This window comes from Cataglyphis hispanica, chromosome 10 (genome assembly GCF_021464435.1).
Source record: "Cataglyphis hispanica isolate Lineage 1 chromosome 10, ULB_Chis1_1.0, whole genome shotgun sequence".
In the NCBI taxonomy this organism is placed as follows: domain Eukaryota; kingdom Metazoa; phylum Arthropoda; class Insecta; order Hymenoptera; family Formicidae; genus Cataglyphis; species Cataglyphis hispanica.
The window spans coordinates 3,285,078-3,307,289 of record NC_065963.1 but is presented as its reverse complement, the minus strand read 5'-3'; the positions used below and the strand labels follow the sequence as shown (position 1 = coordinate 3,307,289).

Below are 22,212 nucleotides of genomic sequence, written 5' to 3'. Positions count from 1 at the left end.
AATATCATTTAGGAATTATTCGACATAAAATTTTTATAATTATTACTCCCAAATGAAAATTTCAAAGTTATAAAATATCTCAAAGCAATGAGAACATGCGTGATTATAATCTTTTTAGATTAATGATACTTAAATATATTATTATTGCGTTATTATTTTAATGTATTCTTCCATATGTTTACGATGAATTTTGCAATCGTCATTATCACAATACATAACCGACAAATCATTTTAATTAGGACTGTTCAATCTGCATGTTGAGCGAAATATTCAACAAATATTCAATGAATTTTAATTCACGATATGCGAAAATTATATTAAAGGCATTTATATGAGAAACATACGGCAGATATTTTACTCGAGCAATACTTCAGCAAATTTAATATTACTTACTAATTGAATTTCAAGATAATAAGATACAAATAATTGATTTTAGATGTAAATGAAATTTAAAATAATTAATCTTACAAATATTAAATATAACATTATATGTATATATTAGTTTTTTAACGAACGGATACATGCCATTATAAAAGAAAAAATATGCTAACGATATTGGTTTTGACTGTTGTAAGCATTTTTGCTTTGACCACTCTGCGATAATATTTTACGCTCCGTCGTTTCGAATGCTCGAAATTTTTAATGACAAAAATTTAAATAATAAAACGCTTTACTTTATTAGGAAAAAAACCCTTTGTTTTGCCGCTTTACGCAATGCGTCGTTTGCGAGAGATCGGATACGTAATACGTATGTCAAACATCGTGCAAGTCACCGCAAAACCGCGTATTTTTCCTCCGCCGCGCAAAAAAAAATTTATCCGACGTTAAGAGACGTTATTGATGATCTCAAAATCGCCAAGATTCACCTAACAATATGTGCATTTGATCTTTCTAACTCCGATATAAAAAGACAAACTTATCGCGTCCCATTGCATAAATATGATTAGAGTTATCAACAACTGTGAATTATCGTTCAAGAGATATATCTCTATATCGCGTTTCTTACTTATTTCTGAATCGAGTTTTTTTTTTTTAAATTACATTTTTACATACAAAAATTTTTTTTAGTTACAGCGGATAAATGGATTTGCATGCTTTTATGAATATACGTATATAGGACACATTAGAGTTGTAACAGTTTTGCTACATTTTGTACAGCTCGTGTCTTAAAATATAAACAAATGCGCAAACAATTTGCACACGCTTTTTGCAGCTTTCAAAAAATACACATTCCGTTTTTCTCTTTCTCGTCACAGCAAGTTTACTAAAGTATTATTAAAATATTGAGAAAATAGACCCATCCATGCATAGATTAAAATTTAATATTATACTGATCGATATTGATTTTCTAGATGAAATTTGCATTTGCCAAATATATCCCACACATTGCTCTTCTTTACATGTGCAGTTGTTTTTTTTTTCATCGCGTGAAGCTATCGAATTATGTAACAAGAGATTCTCGAAAACAACTGTCTATTCATGGAGCGATCACTCTCAATTCCCGCAATTTCACAGTGAATAAATAGCGTGGGTAAAATCGTGTCGCTATAAAAATATCGAAACGAGTTGATAAAAAAGTAAATATTTCCAATCAAAAATTTTTATGTTTATCTAAAGATATCTTCAACATCCTAATATGCAATACTGATACATCTTGAGGAAGATTGGATAGAATTCAAGTAAAAAAGCGACGATTTATAGGATTGTTCGCTCTAGTCTAGATTTATTCGTGAGACAAGTAAACAGTTCTATTGAATTCGCTTCGCGTAAAACAGCGTAGAAGGCTAACGTATGTGCCATAATTAAACGCATTCAGGCTGGCTAGTTTATATCGTCGGGTCGCGAACGCGCATGCAACACAATGCAGCCAATTATACGTTCTTTCTGCAAATAGAAAAATCACGTCGCAAGCAGTTTGCATATTATTTTATCCCGCAAGCAACGAGCAAAATTATTTCGAAACGATCTATTGTAGATTTTTTTTTTTGCTACATGATTATTCGAATGAGATATGTCAGTCACGTAGCTCGAGAGTTAATTCCATCGCTTATAGATGAGCCATTCAGCTATTTTCATTTAATCGTAAGAAGTTTGTTTTGGACGCCGTCCAGGATTTGAAACACGTGACTTTGACAGATCGTTCCCGCGTTGCTCTGGCAATCTTTCGAACTTTAGATTTATGTCTGATAATTAAATGAATTTTGTTTCACCACGCTATCTTAAATATATTACGCGCCTTGAATGACGAAATTTTCGCAGGGGAAGAAAGTACTTACGTTGAAGTTGTTACGTACGAGTGGTGATGACAGAGTTTACGCTATGCGAGTTTACTCTTGCGAACGCATTTTCGAGAATAGCGCCAGGTGTTACCTACACGATCGTAAACGGAGCTGATAGTTAAAGTTGTTACATACGTTCGCGTGTACGCAGGCATGCCCACGAAGTGTCGTTAAACGGTGATCGAGTCGTGACGCTAGAAATAATCGCCGCGCTCATCGGAAAATCTAATTTCAAGTCTGTCAGACACAATTTCCGCGTTTAGCAATCTTCCATTTGCGACAAATAAAGACTTAAATAATTAAATTCTTAATTTAACCTTTTACTATTTTCAATCGCGTGCAAAAGTTATTATCGATTTTTCTTATATAACAATCGACCCGTAGAAAATAATAGATCCAGAACGTCATTCAATCTTATCAACGATTAATTAAAATATATTATTAAAATATATAATTTAAAGTATAATGTATATATTATCATATAAAGAAATTTAATAATTCAATTATTTTGTTTACGTGCAAAAAGCTATTGTACATTATCATATAAAGTATAAAATTTTAATGTAAAATGTGTACAAGTGTTTTTTGGAAGACGGTAGGCGTTTATGCATCACGACAGATGCAAGTGAATTGCATCCTACGCTATCAATCCGTACGTTAACGCCACTTTAGATAAAAATATTTGCATAGTCCCACTCGTGTGCACTCACGTTGCACTCACTCAGTTCATCGTAAAATGAGATTCGCATGCGAAACTGCCATCATAATACGGAGAATAACTAATGTACATAGAGCATAATAATAATCGCGAAGAAATATGCATAAAATGTTATCAATTCATACCTTACTACGTCGCAAAATAATTCCTATTAATGAGTATAAAAAATGCACATTAATGAGTATAAAAAATACAGTATAAAAAATGCTTTACCATTAGACTGACGTATTCGCTATTTATCATTCGCGGATTATCATTATGATATCGTGCGAGAAGCTTCCGCAATTTTCATTCTCTCAAATCGTATCTTTCCGCTAAAGACGGGATAAATTTTTATGAATATAATTCATTAAAATTCTTTCTTGTAAAATAAATGATTCCAAGCAATTACGTTCTGATATGAATTTAACGTTAATCGATAATACACGCATTCTTCCAATCATACGGTTTGTAACGACATCGCGAACGAATACTTAGATTACGTGATGATGCAAACTTACCTGTATTGATCGGTAAATATCCTGAAAATAAGAATTCATATTTATTCGAAAACGTTCAACTATGTTCAGCATGCGGTTAGTAATATTTATGCTTAAGTCGCAAAATACGAAAGGTTATTATAATCGCGCTCGCAAATCGTTATACGTGTATCATTAAGACGCGCGTTTTTATCGCATATGAAATAAAAGATTTGCCCAGCAAACATGACCGAGATAAGCGTATCTTCACAATCGTAACTATATTTTAATTTAAATATAATTTAAATATAAATTAAAATATAGTTTAAATATAACTTTTAAATATAATATCTGAAACCTCCGTTTTCAAAATAAAAAAAAAAAAATATTGACGACATTAGCAGCAAGAAAATATTATTACACACGGTACACAATTTTCTTTATAATCTCGTCTTTTTGCGATTAAAAACAATGCGCAAAACAATACAGATTTTGGCCATTTTTTTAGCTATCTAAATCTACATTCTATAAATATCAGCATTTTAGCTATATTATAAGCAACGTTGCTGTTGAATATAAGCGTAAAATTTACATAATCTTATGCTCTAAAGCTCTGCGTGTATTCGTTGCAGTGTATGATCGATGCGATCTTGTGACGGAGCTTGCTCGGTCCCTCGGTAGTTATTGGATGATCGAAAAAAAAAAAAAAAAAGAAAATGATCGGGGAAATATGCAAATGGGTAATATAATTAAAAAACAATAAAGAGCGACTCTATGTTCCGATATAGTCCTAAGCGTGAATTATGTTGCCATAATTCTGTCTATTCCTCTATTCTTTTAATAAAGAAATCAATCTTAAATTGGAGGAAATAATGATCACATCTGAAAACTAATTACATTTTTTAAACACATATTATTTTTCTTCAGACAAAATTATAGCACGATTTTAGTGGCAAAACCACGCTTCTAAGTGACCACATCGGCGTTAATTAAATTTAGCGACAGATATGACGGACATCCGCGTAAGAATGCTAAACATAAAAGTGTCATAATATAATGATAGGAACTCTACACGAATAAAGTGTTAACATGCATGTAGAATTAATGGAGGGGCGATTATTGAAGTGAGTTTTAATCGAGTATCACAGCGATGATCGTTATGTTACGAGGATATTGAACAACTTTGTTAGTGTAGAGTCCGAGTGTAAAATAAAACGAGATGAGTTAGATAATAGGATCGAGTACATACGCTCGCTCGACAGGAAGCTCTGTCTCTTTGAACCTGCAACCCAAGGATCACATACATCATATCGTCACATCCCAACATCCACTAGCGACGATAAAACATTTAAGTAGATGATGAGTGATGCTTCTAAACTCCATATTGCGTCAGTATATGCGATATTATCATACAATACTAAATTAAAATTTTGCAAATATTGAGTAACATATTTAAGAAATGAATAGTAGCTTTAATAAATAAAATTAATATTACTTTTATTATTACAGAGACATGACATCTTTTATTGCGTAGAAGCATCATCTCGCCGCGGACGGCAGAATGCAAGTGAAATAATGACATGAGGAAAAAAAAAAAAAAAAACGAAACATCATCGTTATCAAGAGACTATGAAATTTATCGAGATACATAGAAGCACGAAGATGAATCATGGACTGTTTGCGTATAGTTGTGGGATTAAATACTGGTAAAATCTTTACACGCATAAATTCCAATTGCGGGCAACGAAGAGATCGTACATTTTAATCAGTTATCGGAATGATAAAGTTCACGTTCGTGAAACACGTGGTCGTAATAATTAATGTACATTGATACACAACGTGTTGATCGTCTCTAACACTATTGGTCTATCTAGGTGGATAACGTGGTATCTTGCTGCGATAAAATAATCGCGGCACCACCGACAAGAATCTCCTATGTTATCCACCAGTTTTCAGCGAGCGCAATCCCTCCAAAGTTCCTACTGTAGCGAAACTTCAAAGGCACCTGCATTATCGATACGAGCTCTCTTCGTTGCCGCAAAAATGTCCGCCACAGCCTCCAACGATACTACAGATTGTCAGCGAACCATCACCAGCTTGTCTCTCTTGCCACGAGTTCAAATAAAATGTCAGAGCAAACTGACAATTAGAGAATTGTGTATCACATGATTCATACATTTCTTTTTCTTAATAACCAAAATTTTCAGGCGCGAAAAATGTAAAGTTACAGGAAACGTGCCGTAATGTGTACATGCATATAAATTTTATGTAAAACATATGTGTATATATTACAATATAATTTTGAAACTTGAGCGAACAATCGGCGTTCTTCAATAGAACAACAGTTTCAAACTGCGATTTAAATGAATAAATGAGGCAAAATCATTTTTTTTGTACACAAAATTATATTAACTTGCCATGTATTCGCAATCGTGTGAACGCTGCTTCGACGTTCAAGATCTTTCTATTTTCAACGGGACGGAATTTTAAATTAAATTCTGAGAATTAAGAACTTTTTCATTTCGTTCGCAAATATTTAAATTATCGAGCAGCGCGTTCGGTGAAATAATTCTCACGCAACTATCGTTTATCATATTACTTATAGCAAACTATAGTTAATCATCCAATGTCTCGTGAATAAAATTTTTCTAGGAGATCGGAGATAAAAGAAAAATATAAATCATAAAACTACTTGATTAATGCGTCCACTTATAAACGCGCATCCAAATGCGACATTATAAATGTCATTAAGATCACACGCGTAATAAATAAATAATCGAGTAAAAAAGCAAAGACAGTCATCATAAATCATGTGTGATTTTTGACTCTCTTTCTCTCTCTCTCTCTCTCTCTCTCTCTCTCTCTCTCTCTCTCTCTTTCTCTTTTATATATTCTCTCTTATATTCATTGTAATACTAATAAATCCTCCGTGCGCGGTTAAAAAGGGTATTACGAATTTTCCACCCCGAACGAAAACGTTGAAGCAGCCTTCGATACGCGCTATCTTTGCGTTTACTCACGTAAAAGCCCGATCGACTTAACGATAATCGATTTAAAACGCCGCGGGATAGAGGGGAGGAGGGGGGAGGGAGAGGGGGGAGGAATAGGTATCAATTGAAAAATAAGTCTGTTCACCTCTCACTGGCGATGGAGCTGTTTCGAGACATCGATTTCGGCGACATCTCGAAATCGCTGTCGCTTCGATAAAGGAAGCTCTCCCTCCTCTGGGGCAACGTCTGAAGAACGAGCCCCGCGCTGGGTGATGCGCCTCCACCACCGCCGGCACCGCCGTCCAATGTCGAGGCGCCATTTTCCACGTCGAAACTGTAACGAGAAATTTAACACCCTCATTAGAGAAGCGAGATGCAAATTTTTCATCTCGGAAAAAAATCTCGCGCGCGCGACGCTCTTTCACCTTCGAGGGCGAAAAATTTTTCCGCAAAATAAATAACTTCCCGCGCTTTGAAATTTCCCAAGATTTTCCCAGATACCGCATAGATTCTAAGATTAGAATGTCCAAATTTATCTCAAATAGGTATATCGTATTATGATTCTAATTAGGGAGAAATCTTATATTTATCCCATAAGATAAATATAATATATAAATATTTATAATAATTATAAATATAATATAAATATTTAATTATTTATATAATATAATATATAATATTGTTTAATTTTAAAAATGTCGCCAGTAAATAAATTAATAAACAAGTGTTTATACGACCAAACTGGCAATTTATTGTTTGATTATTATATCACGACGTTTCGACCATATGGTTTTGGTCCTTATCAAGTGAAACTAAAATTACAATACAATAAATAATGATAGTCATGTTACAAAGAAAAAAATAGGATTAAGCAACTTACGTTATAATTAAAAGTAGAAAGAGAAAATCGAAATGTCAAACTGACATTGTGTCAATCACTATGTTTGGAATAATGAGATCAACTAAACGACCTTTATTAATTTATCGTATATGTTGTTTAAATTCTCTGTATCTTTTGGGAATTAATAGTGTTGTCAAATTTTTTAATAAAAACATTTCAGCTATTTCTCTCTTTCTTACATGTTTTCGTTATGTAGAATATCAGGCGCTGACCAATCGAAGTCATGATCAAATTTTAATTTGTGTTTGCTAATTACGGATAAATTACTTTCGTGCATTTTTATATTATTACAATGTTCCTTGATCCGTAATTAGCAAACACAAATTAAAATTTGATCATGACTTCGATTGGTCAGCGCCTGATATTCTACATAACGAAAAACATGTAAGAAAGAGAGAAATAGCTGAAATGTTTTTATTAAAAATTTGACAACACTATTAATTCCCAAAAGATACAGAGAATTTAAACAACATATACGATAAATTAATAAAGGTCGTTTAGTTGATCTCAGTATTCCAAACATAGTGGTTGACACAATGTCAGTTTGACATTTCGATTTTTCTCTTTCTACTTTTAATTATAACGTAAGTTGCTTAATCCTATTTTTTTCTTTGTAACATGACTATCATTATTTATTGTATTGTAATTTTAGTTTCACTTGATAAGGACCAAAACCATATGGTCGAAACGTCGTGATATAATAATCAAACAATAAATTGCCAGTTTGGTCGTATAAACACTTGTTTTATAATATATAATATAAATATAAATATAATATTTAATTATTTATATAATGTAATATAAATATAAATATATATAAATATTTATAATTATAAATATAATATATAATATATGAAATATAAATACAAGTTTCAAAGTTAAGAAAAAGAACAACAATTCTAATAATTCTAACAATTGATAAAATTAATTATTATAAGAGATTCATATGAGATTTAATGGCTTTTTCGTGCATCGGAACTGCTTTGATGTGATGAAACGGATTTATGAATTACACCATGTTATATAGTGCGCTAGATCATTGCGTGGAAACACAAAATGTATTATTTGCTTCATGATCGCATAGATGGAAGAATGGTCATAATATCATACAGCTTTGATATTTCCAGCTCGATGAATAAAGCGCCCATTGAAATATATATATTGATGGCAAGTCCGGACAACTTGTGTGATGAATTTTTATAGTCTATAAACGTATCATGTGTGCTTGGCACTAAATAAAGTAAGAAATAAAATTGATTAGCTGTTTTTCTGAAATGCGAGAAGATGTGTTTTTGAAGACTGATGAAACAGAATAATCGCGCGAGCTTTTTTATTGTTTTATTTAATATCTTCCCTCTCGAGTTTTTTTTTTTTAATTTTTTTAACAAACATATTATTGACTGATGTATGCTTAAATGTAATGACCGAGATTAACTTTGTCGTGTCCAACTTTCGGATTCTCGATGAAAGCAACTATTCGAGGTCTTCAACTATGCAGACACGGACGAGAACCAAAATAGATGCATTAGAAGTTGAGAAACATAAGTGGAATAACGCTTTTACAAAAATAAATATCTAAGGTATACGTGCACGCGGTCCCATTTCGCAATAAAAAGCAGCGTGAAACGAGAGTACTATTTTTTAACATCCTGGAAACGATTTCGCGTACGTTTACGTTGTGCCTTTGTTCCGTGGAAGCACTCGGCATATCTCAAACTTTAATCATATAAACTAATTCAACAAAAAACTAATACTACATCTTAAATAATAGAACCACACTCTTTCCCCTATGTATAATTATTTTTATATTAATTTTAGAATTAATTTAAATTAATTATACATTAATATAAAAATAATTTTTTTTATTATGTATTTAAGATTTAAAATTATAATCAAAGAAGAATTTATTAGAGGAATATCATAGGCGCTGTATATGATCAACACGTTGCAGATGGAAGAAAATTTTGTCGACAGGGCTAATTTTGATTAAAGCGCAAAATGCGCGGCAAAATCCTCCTCATTATACTAACGATGCGAAAGCGTCTTCTTACGGTGCCAAGAGACGTTGGGTTGTATCCATTTTAGCTTATGTTACGTCATAAATATATCTAATTAAGACTTGGGAGAATCCCCATTAGTAACTGGAGCAAAAATTATGAAAATTTATTTGTTACTTCATTCATTGTAATTTTTATTTATTCGCATGCGCGTGAATTAATTTTGATTGTTCTAGACTAACTATTTTCGGTAGAATTTAATACATTAATTCTTAATTCATACAATAATTGTATTATATATTTTTGTATAGATTGTAAATTATTTTTAATAATTTAAAAAATATATATATATATATATAAATGCATAAAAAGTATAAAAAAATGTGTCCTTATTAGATATTTGTGGACGTAAATTAATTTTTCTCAAAAAAAAGTGTTGACTCGTTTAAGCTTTTGAAACGAGCACAGCTTAACCGAAAATAAAATAGCTTTGATGTGCGCTGTTGCATTTTTCGCATCGTTCGGAAAAAAATTGCATATTTTTAGAGCCTGTAATCGGAAGTAAGTAGTTAAATCATGGTCACGGTAGTTCGCCTGGAATAATACCTCCGTCACTTAATAAAATGTTTTTTTTTTTTTTTCGTTTACCTTATGAGAGAATATTTGTGAGTGTATCTATATATCTACGACGTTTTCCCATCAATGATAACAATATTACGTTGTATTATGTAAACCATAATCTCGATAGCCTTGCCATTCAGTGAGTAATAGACCGACATTGTTGATGATAGCGGTCGGAATTGTGGCTCGCGCGAGCTGATTATAAATGCAATTGATAAAGAATGTATCGCAAAACAACTGCTCGCACACGATTTAATAGGAAGCGGACGAAGATATTTCTCTAGCCTGGAAGTATGCGACGAGGCGTGTTTTGTTTGCACGTGATAGGACCAAGCCTAGACAGCTAATATTTGTTACAGCTAAAATATAAATGTCATTAATAAGTCGCTTCCGTGATTTCTAGGCCGCGCCTATTTGTTCGGAAAAATCTCCGACACGTAGTGCTTCACTAAACTGTTTCTTATATACATATATCGTTATAATGAGCTTAAAAATGCAATGTTATAGCAAATTTTCACAAACATACATGAATGTTTGACGTAACGTAATACGAGACAAGAGTCCTTAAAAGGACGTAAATAATTTATTGGTTCAATTTGCAAAAATGGCACTGATATTATTATGAATTTTAGGCCAGTTTGGGATTCGCGAAAAAAATTTGTTACTAGAAAAATTATTGATTTCTACGCAAAACCTGTCATTATTTATCGGCGTGACTGTGTTTCCAAGCAAGCATTCTGTGCCACCGCGTCCATCGATTGGCGAATTCACACGCATTTGATAGATGTCATATACATGAATCAATCCGTTATTCAGCGAGCTATCGTTCATCTCCTGTTGCATAAAAACGAGTGAGTATTTATTAAATCTCGGTAAATATATTTTTAATTTTTCATCATAAAGGTTATTATAATTAACTGATCAAAATACAGACGGTTTAATTATAAACGCAATTTATTATTAACGATATAATTAAAACTAATAAAATTCTCCGATAAGTTTCGCAGATACCTGGGATCTAAAGCTAAGATTCAACGCCAAAGGAATTACACAGTTGAATTGAAATGTTCGGCGCGATTGACAGTCGGGGATAACTATCGTTTTATCAGTCTGTATCGATTGCGCGTCTCGTTACACCTCGACGAATGTCGCGCGATTAATTGATCGCGTGTTCGACTAATGATTAATCATACATCTCGATGTGCAATTTAACGGCCGTAATAATACCATTGATTGCTTACCGAAATTCCTAATTGGTGCCGCATACCGTGAATTATGCGTTACATGCACGAGTGCATCGTTCGTATAAGCGCATTCCACACAATTGTACACACACATATATACATACACGCGTGCATGCTTCTTCTTCGAATCATCCACGCTGTCCGTGATAGTTGACGGCCTGATTATCGATTATGGAATGCGAGTTCATTTCCTGTCGCGGTTGAGAAGTAACAATAAACGAGGAATTTCCCATCGCGGTTTAATAATCACATATTTTTCATTGGCCGGCAGGTCAATATCGAGAGGCACATAAATTAACGCTCTTCGAAAATTGTTTATATTTCGTAAAAAAATGCGTGCAATAAAAGACATGGAATAATTACATCAACAGAATAAGCTTTCTATCAAAATAAGAAAGAGTTATTTAGCCACTTGATAATTTGCGTGTATAAATAATTGTGGATAATAAATATATGTATATGCAAACGCACATCGAAAGCCCGTTTTACGATATCTAGTAAATGGCAGTATTCGTCTATCCTATCGCATGAATGCATTAAGGTAATTGCATTGAGGTAATGTCTGCTTTTATGGTATCCGCGTATAACCGTGATTGCTGGATTATCAGCCGCTGTCAATTATCCCGCGCTCATTTCCTAATGCATCTTTCCTTTCACATCAGACTAAACGATTTAACGTGTAAAACATCTTCGATGTAATATGCCAACTGAAGTATTTTTGGAACAATACATCTGTTTATGCAAATTTTGGGCCTCGATATTCTTTACACGGAGCCGCAAATTAGTTATTACATCGGAAAAATTGTATTCTCGGAAAAATGTATACTTTATAAGTTCTTTTAATAGATATACTTAATGAATAAGGATATTTCCTTCAATTATGTTTACTGGAATATCTTCTTAAATTAGGAATGTATTCTTAAAGAGACTCGTTTGAAATCTCGAAAAATGATATATTTTCTAGATTTTTTTGCAGCGACTTGAGAAAAATTTTTAATTTTTTTACAATATTATTGATCACCCAAATAAAAATTTCCAGGTTAAAGAAAATTTTTTTTAGATTATGGAAATATTTGCAAAGCTCCTCCAAATTTTAGGTTGCTGCACGGTGTGCATGAAAACATTCGTAAATCATATTCGAAATTAAGCATACAAGTTTTTTTTTATTAAACGTTGTAACAGCTATCTACTATCAAAGCGTTTCTCCAAAATTTAAGAAAATAAAAAAAAAATGATGACAAGTTTAAAAAAACTTGTTTTTTTTTTTTGGTGTGCATGAAAATATAAATCTGCAAATATTCGCATAACTTTGAAAAATAAATTTCTTTTAAGCTAAAAATTTTTATTTAAAAATTTAATTTGTACTTACTAGCATTATATTAATATTGTATAAAAAAATAAAAATAAAAAATAAAACTTTTTATCAAGTCGTTGCGCTGCAAAAAGAATCTAGAAAATGAACTCATTTTTTGACAGTTCAAACGAGTATGCCCCCTTAATTTGCAACCACTTATAGGAAATGTCCATTTTAAAATTGTTTTTTGTTATCACAGTTAATAATTATGATACCAAACATTCATTTAATATATATTCTCATACGTTAAGAATATATATTACTGATATACTCTTTAAAGAATTTCTCTCAAATTAAATTAAGAGAATTCTTTTGGCGCTTATTTTAGAGGAAGATATAAAAATAAATAAAATTCTCAAGATGATAATTTTTTTTCGACGATACGATAAGAATGTGCGGGAAACTTACGGGACTGCGACGTATACCAATTTCGGATGTGGCTTCGCTCGTGAAAGCGTGGAGACGCATCCGCTGTGTCTCCTGAACGAGGTCAATGGAAGAGTTACCCTCATGGTTCCCGAATCCCTTCGAGCGAGTCTGGGTGCGATTTCGTGAGGTAAAACGAGGGCGTACTCGTTCATTTTGAGAAACGTTCGTGGCTTCTTCCCCCCATCCAACTCTCACTGGTATTTATAAGTTTCCGTTCTCTCTCGTCACAACTGAATCGGAATAGACTTCCTCTGACCGTTATTTTTTCGACGATTTGCGTTAAGTGCGTGTGTACATCGAGGTTGCGTAACACGATCGACTTTTATAGATTCTAATGTTGCTAGATTGTTAATCATTTAACTGATTACTAATGCTGCAGCAGTTGGATAGCATCGAGTAAACAATATTATTGATCGATCGATGAATCTACTTGTTTATGCGATATTTACGATCACGCGCTAAAAGTAATTATATTCCCTTCATTAAAACTTTTGTGAATGCTCGCCATTACTGTTTCTTTTCTTAATCGAGAGATCAATTTAATGTCTTCTAGAAATTCTTCCAAAGATATATCTGTAATGGTCTATATTCTCATAAAAACAAACATGGGTCCTTGATATAAAAAAAATTACGCGTTCTTTGTCAAGATTCAATCTTTACGACGTTGTTTGTAGAAGACCATTACATCGAGTAAGAAAATAATATTACGTCGCGTAAAGAGAAATGTATCACAGTTTTATGAACAAGTAGTATTATCTTCGTGTCATAAAATAATGTATCGAGAAAATCTCGGCATTTCATATAACTCGACAATTTAGTGTTTCAGGTCCACACTCGAGTTTCATATAAGTGCTGGCCATTATTTATTAAATGTACATACAAGCGTTTTGCTGGAAACTATTTTCATCCGAGTCAGATTTTCAATTTATTAGTTAAGTGAGAAATCTCTTAAAAAAATGAAAATTAATGTGCAAATTTATAAATTATAATACTATAAATAAACAAAGATAATATTATAAATAATATAATAATAAATATTAAATAATATAAATAATATAATATAAATAATAATTATTAACATAATGCGATAAAATTAAAAAAATAATATAAATATAATAAATAATATAACAAATAAATTTATATTAAAAATAAAATATAAATAAATAAATAATAAAAATAATATGAAATAATATAATAAATAAAATAATTATGAAAATGTAATAAAATATGATAAAATTTTAATTCGACACGTTCAATTTACTTTTTACAGTAAAGATCGCGCTAATTAATTTGTGATTTTTGAGGGATATCAACATCCGACTATTATATATGCATCGTTCGAGTCACGAAGTTTTTGAGCGCCTCTCACATTTTCTAGCCAATTTGAAATGTCAACATCGGTCTTCCAGAGAAGTTGCGAAGACTCGGCAATACCAGCGGCCATTCGAAAAATTGATTCCCATGCTCTTTGCCGAGAGAGCTCCGAGAAGTCGTGAGCAAACGGTCACCGATATTGCCCGCGATATCCCCGTTGGGTAAATAGAGGGCGAGGAAACGGATGCAATGTCAAGATGGGAATGCATCATTCATGAAGCGACGCGGGAACATCGGACAAGACGCGCGTTCAAGTCTTAATGGAATCTGTAAAGTTCACGTAACGAGAATACGCGACGTTATCTTTGAAGTAGACGACAGTTTGTTACGCCCCGGGTTCTCTCTCCCCCCCTCTCTCTCTCTTTCTCTCTCTCTCTCTCTCTCTGTCGCGTCTCGCCGAACGATTAATTCGCTTGGAGTAATTTATAATCAAAGTCCTCGCTGACGAGGTAGATTTCTCTTATTATTCAATAGTATAATAAAAACTGTATTAGTATCAGATTATAAATAGACTTTTCCTTAATAACCGGAATCATAATTATGACGTTTATCGTAAAAAGATTTATATAAGTTTGTATCTTCCGATCATTTTTCTCTGTTACGATAAACTTTATTCATCACTTTACTCAGAAAGAGATATAATAGGATAATACAAGACAATTTAAATTATCTCTAGTCATCTTATATTTTATCTCGATCTTTTATCTCTGATATGATTAACAGAAATTTATTAATTACATATTCTGATTCACTTTAATTGCCTCTTGAAAGACATAAAGTGCTTACTTAGAAGAGCAAAAAAAAAAAAAAGAAAAAAAAAGAAGAGAGAAAAAGAGAAATGTATTAACTTGAGATACGAATGATGTCGAGCACTTTCAGTAATGGATTTATCATCGCTTTTCATCATGTCCTTTTAAAGGATAAAAATATGTTTTATACCGAATTTTATACATACATCATTTTATATCAAAAATATTTTGTATAGTAGATTCTCTCTCTCTCTCTCTCTCTCTCTCTCTCTATTTCCCCCTTTCTTTTTCTTTTGCGCATTTTTATTTAAAATCACTATATAAAGATATAGAGTTGTTAATACATTTTTTCTACAAAGACTTCAGCCGTTGATGTGACACACTAATTATCGTAACACGAAAGTTCGCGTTTGTACAATTTAAAATTGGTGTACATCTAATAAAAAATAAATAAAGATTGAAGGGGATAAAAGGAAAATAGCACGCCCCGGAGAAAATATTCGATGCATTGTATGTAAGAATAAAAAGATACGCCCTATCTGAAGTAAATATGTAATGATGCTAGAAAGGTCGCGAGAGAAATTAATCGCTCCTTTGACGGATAAATAATTCAAACGAAAGATACGAAACACAGTGTATTAAAATTACAAGCATTATTAAAATGTCACGAATGAATAATCTTGAATTTATACACAACTCAAGTCTGCATATAAAATGACAATTTTTAAAACCACCGTTTTAATTCGTTTCCGCTTCTCTCTTAATATAATATTTAATATTATTAATAGCTGTCATTTCCTAATAATAATTTCAAGATATTACATTATGATTTATCTTCCAAAGCATAATAATCGTAAGAGATGCAATAAGGATTTTTATAGATCAAAGGAGATTAAAAAAAGTCTTTCTTTTCAAAATTAATAAAAAAAAGTGATTCGAAAGATGTATGAAGTCAGCATTCTTTTTGTTCATAGCACAAGTTAAGCTGCTCCTTAATCTTTTACAATATTCTCGCATCACATCGAGAGACTTGCTGTAACTTATTTATCGAGCTCAATTACACGCATCCTATAGATAAGTTTATTACAGATCTCGCACTACGGCGACGCCAAATTCAATAAGTTCCAAATTCAATGGCAGCCAAGCCAAGCATAGATATCAATTAAAGACAGATATCAATCAATGAAATTGATTATTACCATATAAAATCGATTTATCAAAATCAACCCTGTGATAAGCGGCCCCGCGTATGCTCATCATTTATCATCATTGTTTTAAATATAGGTTTTATCAACTCGATTTTCCTTCCCACATACGATGCACACGTGATTCAATATTTTTCGTCGCGTAAAAGATTATTAATCTTGCGCAAAACGCAATAGTTGCCATAGGAATCAAATGTTTTGCAACTAGAACGTATGTTCGTGATATAAATATAAATTGTTATTCGGTTACGGTAAAGACGTGAATAGATATAGCAAATTGACGAAGCCAGTACACACATGGATGGAGGCCTCAGATTGTTTTTGACTTTCGACAAAAAAAAAAATGTCTCTTTCCACATCTGTTATCTTTTTCCATCTCACCGACAAATTTTTCGCATTATTCTCCCATATGTTTTTCCAAAATGCTTTTGACAAAATGAAAATAAAAGAAATGAATTTTACTTTTGCCTTTAATTGCTTGCCTTTAATTACTTTGCCTTTAATAACATTAAATACTCTCGTAGTTACTATTTTCGGAAGATATATTAGGTATTTTTTTTTTTTTGTATAATAGGTAAACACCTTCTTGCGTAACAATTTTTACGCCCAAAATATTTCTTTTAATAATGCAACTTTGATGTACACGCACTCGTAACGCAAATGCTGCTCGAATCTTTTGCACTCAATCAAAATGCATTACGATTGGATTTATCACTCTGCACTTACGATACGATGCTCAAGATCTCGTGCGAGAAACCGAGTCACGCATTCAACAATAGTTTGTCATTAAGTTGTTAAGCGTTTAAACCTTAATACGCCGATATTAGAGCACCGCTCACACGCTAGCGAATGTCAAAGTTTGTACGCGCGAAATCGAGAGAGCTCCCGAGCAGCTTGAATCGCGGATTAAACGAGCGCCGATTCACAAAACGGGAACGATGTTTCGCATCATCCCGACACGGCTACACTGTGTCTCAAGGTCGTCGAAGGAATGTCAATATACTTCGAATTAATCTTACTTCACGAAGAACGATCGACCTCGTCGGTCGCGTGCCGGACGCAAACTGACTCTTGCCATGCCGGCGTCTGTTGCTTATATCCAGTATAGCTGCGCGCATCATGCTATACAAAGTCAAGTCATTATTTTCGACCGACAAAATCGGTCGGTTGCGTGTGTGTGTTGTGTATATACATTCCTCCGTCAATTATCTAAAGAAGGATAGAAGTTATCTCCCTAATCCCTATCTCTACAAAATACGGATCCTTATGTTTTTTTTCTTTTTTTTTTCATATTTCAAATTCTTCAAACAGATTGAAGTAAATATTACCTTAGCGAAAATTTGATCGAATAGCCTTCATAACGCACGAAAAATATTGCGTTCTTTACAATTTTCTTTTTCATTCAAATTTAAATATTGTCACAGCTAATCTTCCAATTAAAATTCCAATTGAATCTATCTTTTAAGTGCAGAGAGAAATAAGGAAAGGATGGAAGGGAGAGAAAGAGAGAGAGAGTGAGAATGTAAAGTCTTGTAAGATTTTTAAATAATCTTAATTGAATAATTAATTATCAATCGATACACGAAGAAAAAAGCAAAATACATAGAAAGAAAAATATAGAAAGAATTAAAGAGATTCAACCTTGTTGAAGAAGTAGAATTTAATGTATCTCACATCAGTGTTATACATATATGTTTTATTGCTATAAATTTTATAAGAACAGAATTAAGAATGGCTTCACGCGCATGAATTACATTAAACGTATTTTATAAAAGACACAATATAAGAGAGAAAAGTATTGCAAATATTACATAAATATCAAAGCGGATAAATGTTTCCATAAAAAATGACAGAAGCCAGATGCGCATATAGCCTCACGCTTATTTGATTAACTTCCTCTCCCTCTCTACCTCTTTCTCTCTCAACGATATGAAACACGCTCGATGCGTACGAGAAACGTACAAGTAATTATCATAAATTGATTATAAAAAAATCAAACCTTAATTTGTAAGTGCGGGAAATAATGGCATAGCTTCTTCATTTCAAAGCTTCATAAATGACAAATACAATAGAAACATGACAGACAGAACAATATACAATTTCATTCGCGACCGCATTATTTCGACTGAATAAAGCGTTGATGTCGACCGTTGTCAGAAGAATAAAAGGATTATCAAGGACTCGACAAAAGAATAATACACTTAACTCTCGATTATATCCAATACATCCGCGCTTCGGGATTGAACCGCACTATCAAATACGACGCTAAAAATTTATCATATAAAAGAGCATTTCGTGCACTAAACCAAGAACAATATTTTTTACAAATATTTTCAACAATGTAATACAATTAATTCAATCGTCTAAATATTTTTATTACAATGATTTATTGCGACACTATATCGATGTTGTTTGATAAGATACCGTGCGATCATAAGCGAGAAGAAGCGGCGTGAAAATTTAATAAATCGAAACTGATGATAACCTCGATTTATATTTCATTGACGCAAATGGAAGAATCAATCCGATTGGAGAACGAGGAATAGAAAGTCGAGCGACGCTAATCACAAGGAAAATCGACGCGTCGACTAATTGCACTTTGTGAAATATGATTGTCTCTAATTAACCATAAAATAAATTGCATAAAATAATGGCAAGATATAAAGTACTCGTAAAATAAATGCGACGTAATAACAAGATGATGAACAATGATTGTACAGAAAATCGAAAGTTTATATGCTTCGATAAGAAACTGAAGTAGCGATTTATTTAATTCACATATATAAGAATGCCTAATTGAACAAATAGTAAAAAAAATAACATGCACTAAACACTGCAGTCATTTTTGCTCATCCAATTGTTTTTCATATTCTAGTAATTCGATAAAAACAAAAATACTTTGCATCGTTTAATCATTAAGTCGAACATTTCCTTGATATATAAATATATAAATAATCCACGTTTATCCTTGTTCGAATTATAATCAGTCAGTTGTAATCTTAAAATATTCAGTCAAATGTGTCCATTAGAAAGTCATTAAGTTCTGCGTATATTACAGCAATTAGATAAAATATGTCAGTCAAGGGAAATCATTAGGTTTCTCCATTAGGTAATTAAATTCAATGAGTCTGATATTCTTCCACCATTTGACACGAGGTTATTGTATTTTCGGAGATCGTGAAAAAAAAAATCGATAGCCGTGCTGAATTTTTAATGGATACGCACAGCTACTGAAATAACGATCGGCGCGTATGCAAGCGAAAGATGACGTTACGACGTTATAAATTGCAGCTGCGTCGCTATAACTTTTACACTTATCTTATAAACTCGGTGTATATATTATCTCGTCAAAGTGTGTAAACCCCGCCGCAACTTTGTAGTTTTATTAACGCCACGTTGTTTAATTTAATATAAACTTTTATAGTCCTAGTTTACCGGATATTTATGAAAGCGTACGGGAGACTTTTATCGGTCATAACGAAATATTATGGCGATAAAGACGCGTAAAAAGATGCAACCAAAAAAAAGAAAACAGCTACTGGCATCAGCAGAAAATAGATTTAACGATGCAATTATAATTGAACAATATATCTGCAAATTTTATGTTTCGTATAGACGCTGCCAATGCGTTTTGTGTTGATTTGTATGAAAGATGATTTGTATTAATTGATTTTTATGCGCTACATTTTGTTAAAATTTATTAGTATACTGTACACACATACTTAAAACATAAAACTTAATTGTTACAACGCAAACTGTATCTGGCACATTTTTTTTATTTGCAAAGCTTTCAAACCATTCAGATGTTCGTCATGCAAGATACAACATCGCGTGTGCAGAAATATCATGAATACAAATTTATATTGTTTGAAATTTTTAACAAAAATTTACACTGCAAATGTGCAAGAGCACTTTTTAATTATCAATTTATAATTTAAATATATGCTGCTTTTTTCGGCTTTTTCCAGAGTAAAATAATCGATTTTTATTTCATATGCGACAAATTGGTAAATACTTTTTCTCTTCCGATTAATTTCATGGCTGATTAAAGTCGTTATCACGCAAATTATCACGCGGAAATAAGACGCAATTTCATTGTACAATTAATTCACGAATGAATGCAGTATCGATCGTCAGATTGTGTTTACGTGCGAACCAGTTGGCGGCGATGGTCGTCTCGTTTACATGGAAATCTCGAATTGGCATGCACCGGTTTCGAGGTGATATACGGTTAGGAGAAAAAAACTGCTTTCAAGGGAGACGTATCGATGGAGTGATGGATGATGAAAGACCGGCAAACAAAAATGCAACGTGCTTGTCGATTTTTCGTAACCGAGTCTTTGAAAAAAAGATGACGATAAGAACTTAAAATTGAGTTCAAACTGTGTACGCCCGCGTGATATCTATGATTCCATTTTATTTTTATGTCTATCGTAGAAAAAAATAAATTCATATTATTTTCGCGTATATTTTACATGGCTTTAATTTTGCAAAAATATAAAACTCTTTTATGAGAAAATTATATATATATATGACATATCAAATACAATATTTTAATGTGACTAATAACATGTAATTCTATAAGAACAATGTAAACAGATCAAGGAACTTAAATTATACTTAATTATTATTTACAAAAATGTATTTACTTGTAATATGCCATTTAAATATTAATGAGAAGAAATATTTATAACAAAAAATATAAATGGAACGCATGTTACGTAACTTTCAGTAAATTAAATCAATTATACATAATTGTTTATACGCCTATTGACTTTCATGATGAAAATAAATATATTTAAACTTTTTGTAATATATAAATATCTCTGTTTAATTCTATAATTATATTTCACACTTTATAAAGAAGTATTTTTTAGAAAAATAATATCTCTAACAAAAATGTAAAAACTTTTAAATTTTTTATTATTTTTAAAAATATCACAGATTTTCGTTGTTTTTCCATCATAATATAAGGGTAAGAGTTATTCCCCTGTTTAACTTTACTAGCAATAATTAAATTTTATCACGATAAATAAACTTCTGCTAAAAGACTCAAGTAGAAATAAATCGTTCGTATGGAACTATGCTCTGGAAAAGGAGCTCTGGAAAAAGACAGATTTGTCGAAGAAATCCGCTTTTCTTTTTCCAGTTTTAACGCGGTGAGATCAGGGAAAGGTCTTCGGCGTATGAAATCAAAACACGCGAAAATGGAAAGGGGCTTTATCCAAAGTTCACGTGGGCATTATTTTTAATTCAAATTTTTCGTGATAATATTGAACTATTCAAAAATCATATGTCAATTAAAAAAAAAAAAATACTTTTTACATTTCGATATACTTATCTTCATTTAATTATGCATTCTTTTGTTCTATATAACCTTTTGCTATTTTTCACGTAAAAGCTTCATAGATTTCTCGGCAAAAAAATACTTCTGAAGACGCGGCATTTCAAAGGAATAAACAGAAGCAATGTAAACGAAGATGTATCGACCAATAAATTCTATCAATAAACTACATCCGGATGAGAAGAGCGAAGCTTTTTCCGTCATGACTTCGCGGCCAATAGAGAAGCAAATAGCGAGTGTTTTATCAATTTGAGGAGCAATTGGGATTTAGCGAGAGCGCCGATAAAACGTCAGGAAGCTGCAAGAAAAGCCGGAGGGATGAGAGTCGATTTGTTGAGGGTTGGTAGGTGTATCGATTTTGTTCGAGAGTGCTTGTGAAAAAAAAAAAATAGTCTGATGTATCCTCATTCGACATGCGAGGCTGGCTCGCTCTCATCTGGAATCCTACCGAACAACAGGGGGGAGGGGTCCGGGGGAGTTTTCCACTAAATGCGCGATTTAAACCAAGCGCTCCATTTGCCGGAAGTCTCGTGAAATCGCGTGTAGGTG

The 22,212-nt window shown here is 32.4% G+C and overlaps 1 protein-coding gene across 14 annotated transcripts in view; it reads right to left on the bottom strand.

Annotated features, from left to right (window-relative positions):
- Positions 1-22,212, bottom strand: part of LOC126852520 (cAMP-specific 3',5'-cyclic phosphodiesterase) — a 337,802-nt gene that overhangs the window by 54,798 nt on the left and 260,792 nt on the right. For 9 of the 14 annotated variants that reach the window (XM_050597394.1, XM_050597401.1, XM_050597402.1 and 6 more), the window contains 3 exons: positions 6,591-6,779; positions 4,705-4,737; positions 3,498-3,518 (listed from right to left, as the gene is read on the bottom strand). In XM_050597394.1, coding sequence (XP_050453351.1) covers positions 3,498-3,518; positions 4,705-4,737; positions 6,591-6,779 — 243 coding nt within the window. Of the gene's footprint in view, positions 1-3,497; positions 3,519-4,704; positions 4,738-6,590; positions 6,780-12,970; positions 13,241-17,045; positions 17,373-22,212 lie in introns of those variants that run through there. The other 5 variants (XM_050597396.1, XM_050597397.1, XM_050597390.1 and 2 more) reach the window with 5 other exon arrangements.